At 32.3% G+C, this 5,632-nt stretch overlaps 1 protein-coding gene across 1 annotated transcript; it reads left to right on the forward strand.

Annotated features, from left to right (window-relative positions):
- Window positions 1–1,511: 1,511 nt before the first annotated feature.
- On the forward strand, window positions 1,512–4,663 carry LOC120087929 (calcium uniporter protein 3, mitochondrial-like). Its single transcript, XM_039044942.2, has 2 exons — window positions 1,512–2,423; window positions 3,773–4,663. The coding sequence occupies exons 1-2, from the start codon at window positions 1,836–1,838 to the stop codon at window positions 4,262–4,264; spliced, it is 1,080 nt and encodes a 359-aa protein (XP_038900870.2). The 5' UTR covers window positions 1,512–1,835; the 3' UTR covers window positions 4,265–4,663.
- The last annotated feature ends 969 nt before the right edge of the window (window positions 4,664–5,632 follow it).

Raw genomic sequence — 5,632 nt, forward strand, 5'->3', positions numbered from 1 at the left:
GCTTTTAGAAAAATTGACTGTGAAAAGAAATAAAATTATGTTTAGTAAATTACAACTTAGACTTTAAAAAGTAAGTTAGAGTGTTTGGTAAATAAATAAATAAAAAATCTTATTTTAGATATAATAATTAAAATCGACTTATAATCAATTTTTTTTTTATATAATTTAAAATTTTAAATATTTGTTTGATATGATAAATTTTGTTTCTTACAAATTAATTTTTAAAGATTATGGAAAATAGTTTTATTTTTAAAAAAATAATATGGTATATTTTTTTTAGAAAAACGATGCATTTAACACATAGAAAGTTGGATGAGAAAAGATAAATATATAAAATAAATCTTTTTTAAACAATAAAATTGAAACCTAAATATTAATTAAAAATTCTACTGATTTTAGGAGAATCTAAAAGTTAGACAAAAATTGCTTTCAAAGTCATCGTAGCGTGTTTTTAAAAGTGATTTTTATAGATTTAATTTAAATATATTTTACCAATTGACAAAAAAAAATAATTAAAAAGATTTTTTTTCAAATGACTTTTTATCCTAGCTAAACCAATATGAAACGTAGCCTAAGTTTGGAAGCAATAGGCAAGACTACAGAATATTCACGAGGAGATCCTAATAGCAGTGAATTTGGCACTTTAATTGACCTATTACATGCATTTCTAGTTTTTTTATTGAGTTGAAATGTTTTATTGATTTCAAACTTTTATTGACTTAAACATCTGGTTGATTTTGTTTAATTCATGAGTTTAGATATTTATTCAATTATTTCACCAATAATCAATTGGTTTTTTATTTTTTATTTTTGAAAACTAACCCACCACTATTTTTTCTTTCTTTGTTATCGAATGATTTCTCTTGATTATCATTTGATTTTTTATTTTTTGTTTTGAAAAATTAAATCTACTCTATAGTCACTAATTCTACCTCAAAATTTCTCTTTTTGTCTCTTTGTTATCTACTTTTTACCAATAGTACAATTTGAAAACTAAAAAATAGTAGTTTTTAGTTAAAATTTTGTTTTTATTTTTAGAATTTAGCTAACAGATCAATAATTGTATTTAATAAAGATGCAAATTATGATAAGAAATAAGAAAAAAAATAGATTTAATTTTTTTTAAAAAAAAAAAAAAACTGATTGTGGTCTTAATTATCACAAATTTAAAAATTGATCCAGACAATTTTAAAGATATTGAAATCAAATAGATATAAACTGAGTATTGGAATTAAATTTGAAAGTTAGAAACACACAAAGGGAGGGTTTGAATACAAAAGTTGTGGCATACATGTCCAAAGATAAAGAGGTTGTATTGTAAGCCAACCACGTATATGATGATTCACATGGTCGTACATAAATACAAGTAGATATGACCACACGTGAACATATCTCTAAAATATCGTTTCGTGGTATACCGTGAGATTTAATACAATCATCTCGTGTAGTGCCACGTGGCGATATAACAAATCCCTTTGTCGTGTACCTCACGCTTTCAAAACTCTCGCGTCTTTTTCCCCTAGTTTTTTGGTGAAGGTTTTATCTCTCCTGAATAATTGGATTAAAATTTAAAACAATTTCCAAAAAAATTTATTTTTTAATTTCTTTTAATCGAAAACGAAATTGGAAGGCAGTGGAGCGAGCTATAAATTGGGTGTTTGCAATTGAGGGCCGATCGTGGTGAAGCGGCCCGTTGATTTTTCTCAGCCATTAGTGTGATCGGAAATATCTTTCTGTTCTTTGTTGTTTTTGATTTCTTTAGCTCTATTTCTAGATTCTTTCTCTTGTTACTGTCATTCAATCGATTCTCTGTTTAGCGTTCTTCTTCTTCTTCAATGGCGTTCAAGAAAACCCTAGCACAGCGTCTCTTTAATATATCCAAAATCTCAGCACAATCCCTCACCAAATGCCGGATTTCGTCATCTTCTCTTGCGGTTCGTGTTCCTCCCAACACTAATACTTCCAACATTGCTCATGATCCCGGAGACCATTCCGTGTTTCGTCGTTTTCTTCACAAGAGGGCGGTTTCTCAGCCGGCGATTTCGCCGGAGCTTCGGGAATTGGCGGCCGGAGGGAACATTGCGGAGAAGTTTAAATCTCTAGGGATTGCACCAGATCGTATCCGACTCGATTGCCTTCGTCCTCCTGCTTGCGAGACGTTGGTTTCGGATCCGGATAGGTCCGATGTTAAGGATGGTTTGACAGTTGAGGACGCGAGGAAGTTGCTCAGGGTGGCGCGGATGGAGATGGTGAAGAGAAATTTGAGAGAAATTCAGAAATCGTGGATTCCGCACTCGGAATTCGTTAGGGTTTGTAGTCAGGGATGTGATGATCCTGATCAAGGTGTTGAGATTGCTCAAATGCTTGATGAATCGGGGACTGTGATTGTTTTAGGAAACGTGGTGTACCTCAGGCCTGAACAGGTGATTTGTTGTTTTCCCATCTTGATTTGTTTTTTTTTTTTTTTTTTTTTTTTTTTTACTTCTCTTTAAATTGCATTAGAGATCTTTTTTTGTTACTTTCTGTCTTTGAGTTCTACAGATTTTGATGCTGCTTACCAAATAGGTTCTGGGTTTTTTTCTTTTCACGAGATCTTTATTTTAAAGTTCTAATCCTGGATACTACCGAGAACTGATCTTCTTTTCTGGTTATTCTTTTTGTTCTTTTGTTTTCTTCAACAGGCCAGATCTAAAACGTTTAAAGTGGTTCCTCTGAAGGATCATATAGACGCCCTTCGAGTCATTCAGTGACAAGATTGTTACATTTTCTAGCTACAATGGATATGGAACACCCAGGGGTCGGTTTTTTTAGGGGTAGTGGGAAGGGAGGTGTGTGTTATGGCAGTTGGGTCGATTAGAATTACCAAAAATTGACCATAATTTCTGATTTAAATGAATTGCGTTTGATTGAAACTCATAGATAGGAACATTTTTTAGGCAACTTTCTTCGGAACCGGGAAGGGTTTGGTTTATCTTACAGAAAACGTTCTTATGAGAAAAATAACAGAGAGAGAGGAAGAGATAAGACGAAGTTTAGGATGGAAGAGAAGTCATTAAACTTTGTTTTGATATGAGGGATTCTGATCGTACATGAACTCAAGTAAAATGTGTAGGCTTTGTCATATTAGCTTGAACAAGGTCTAATTTGATCATGGATTGATCACAGTGGAGGGAAGGTCTCACAATGTTTTTACTTTAATTTTAGGATTCACTACCATAGAATGTTGGAAGTTTTAAGAAGGGACGAATGGTTTTTTGGTAAAAAATGCGAATGTAATTCAATTTTATCTAGATGGATAGGTTGTACACCATTCTTGATGCCAAGGCTCTTTTCCTAAAGTTTTCTTTATTTCTTTTCCTTCACCTTTTGGGTGAAGTCATTGGATATTGTGTAACCCCTTTTATTTGTCCTCTCTCTAACCCTAGTCCAAGAAACTTACTGACTTCCTGATTATATTTTTAAATTACTGACCTAATGGGTTCAAACATTGAAGATTTTCATCCTAGAACAGGTCCTAAACCACCTCGGCCATTTTTTATCGGGGCCCTTCTTTCTAAATTATGAATTTTGATACTGTATTTTTTGTAGCTGTGGTTTTTTTAAAGTATAATGCTAAGAGGTTTTTTAATATATAATACTGCATTTTTGTGTGGCTGCTGACCAAGTTTTACCTTCAAACGGCTTAGTTCATCCAATGAACCAGTAGAACTAACTATAAATATGCTAGGTAGTACAAGTTTTTACCCAAGTATTTCATATTGTTTGACTTCAGGTAGCTAAAGCCATTGAAGGCCTAATTCCCTTACCATCAGTCATTCCAAATGATGCTATAAGGGAAGAGCTTGAAGAATTGGAGATGCAGAAAGCTGCTATCGACAAACGAGCCGAAGCACTAGCACGACGAGAGCTCTGGTGCGGATTGGGCTTCCTTGTGGCTCAAACAGCTACATTCATGAGGCTCACCTTCTGGGAGCTCACTTGGGATGTCATGGAGCCAATTTGCTTCTATGTCACCTCAGGTTACTTCATTGCTGGTTATACCTTCTTCCTCAAGACCTCGAAAGAGCCTTCATTCGAAGGCTTCTTCCAAAGCCGGTTTAGCACGAAGCAGAAGCGCCTGATGAAGCTTCAGAATTTTGATATCGCTCGTTACAATGAACTCCGAAGAGCTTGTTTTCCCAATTCATCACCTCACGGACTTCCTTCAGATTCTATGGTGTATGATAATTCAGCAAAGATGCAGTTGGAATCTATACATCATTAAAAAAAAAAAAAGTTACACAAGGCTTTAAAATAAAAAAGTATACGTAGTGTGCTGTTAAGCTTTTTTTTTCACTGCTACTTTTATAACTTCCATTAGGTGCGGCGGCTTTCTGTAAACAGAGTACATAGAATTGTCCCCTCTTCTAACAAAACTTAATCCTTTTTCTTATTTAATACACGTTAATAGGAGCAAAAATAGGTTGGCTGAGCCCATTTATTAGTCACTTTTGTTCTTCAATACAACAAATATTAACATGTACTAGTTAAAAAAGGAGTCAAAGTAGTAGAAATCTTAGAATTGGAGGCTTATTTTGTTATTAATGAGAATGATATAATGTTCTCATCTGAGCCACTTGAATGTGAATAAATTTTAATTGAACGTGATTTGTTTCTCTTTTAATGACTGTTTCATTGGCCTATGTTGAATCAAACTTTCGCTCTCATGAAGTTTGAGGTTGATTAAAACTCCAATTTGAACACACACAATAATTAAGAATAACATTTATAAAATAACTAAGAAGAGAAAAGGAAGCCAAAGTCTAACTGACAGCGATATGGATTATTATTTATTTTACAATGACAACTAAAATTGAGTAAAGGAAAAGGACTCCCAAGTCTAATTCTAATTTGACAGCTAACTATCGGTCATTATTTGTGGTAAGAGTGCCTAGATTTTTTCTTTTATATTCTTTTATTTTTATGTCACAAGCCCAACATTATAATCAGTTTTTTTGGCAAAAGCGTGTGGTGCACATGACAATTACATTTTTGAATCATCAAATTACTCCCGATATGGTCAAAGAAACGACTTTTTAAATTACTATATAATTGCTATATCAATTTTCAGTGTAATTTGAATCGTCGGTGATGAGATTTCAAAATAAAGATGTTGAATTTTTATCCTATTATGAAATTTGAATGGACAGTTTCATACTAAATTTTATTTGATTTCACCACTAAATCAATCTTTAGTTATTTATCACTATTTTGATTTTAATTTATAATATTTTAGATTTTTTATTATTTTATTCGTTTTTTATTATTTTAAATTCGGATTAATATTTGTGATTCTAATTAGGATTTTACTTATCATTTTTTGTATTTTTCAACCATCTTTTATTCATTATCATCTTATTATATTATTTAAATATTCTAGATATACTCTTCATTTTATCAACATCTCAAGAAAAGTCTGTATTTTCTACAAACAAGTAACTACACACTTTTCAATCTTTCTGTTTTTGCTATGACTCAACTGAAGGAACTCTTATCAAAGAGAACCCATGAGTGGAAGGAAGATCGTTTCAAATTCATTGTGACATAATTACAAGCATTCACAAACATACAAACTAATTATGCATCTTTTAAC

The sequence above is a fragment of the Benincasa hispida genome, chromosome 10, assembly GCF_027475165.1.
Source record: "Benincasa hispida cultivar pf3 chromosome 10, pf3_genome.v1.1, whole genome shotgun sequence".
Classification (NCBI taxonomy): Eukaryota; Viridiplantae; Streptophyta; class Magnoliopsida; order Cucurbitales; family Cucurbitaceae; genus Benincasa; species Benincasa hispida.

What these genes read in the sequence shown, in the direction of transcription:
- LOC120087929 (XM_039044942.2), top strand. Translation starts at nt 1,836, where the DNA reads ATGGCGTTCAAGAAAACCCTAGCACAGCGTCTCTTTAATATATCCAAA. An exon ending in TGTACCTCAGGCCTGAACAG is followed by an intron (nt 2,424 to 3,772) that starts GTGATTTGTTGT and finishes GTTTGACTTCAG; the next exon opens with GTAGCTAAAGCCATTGAAGG.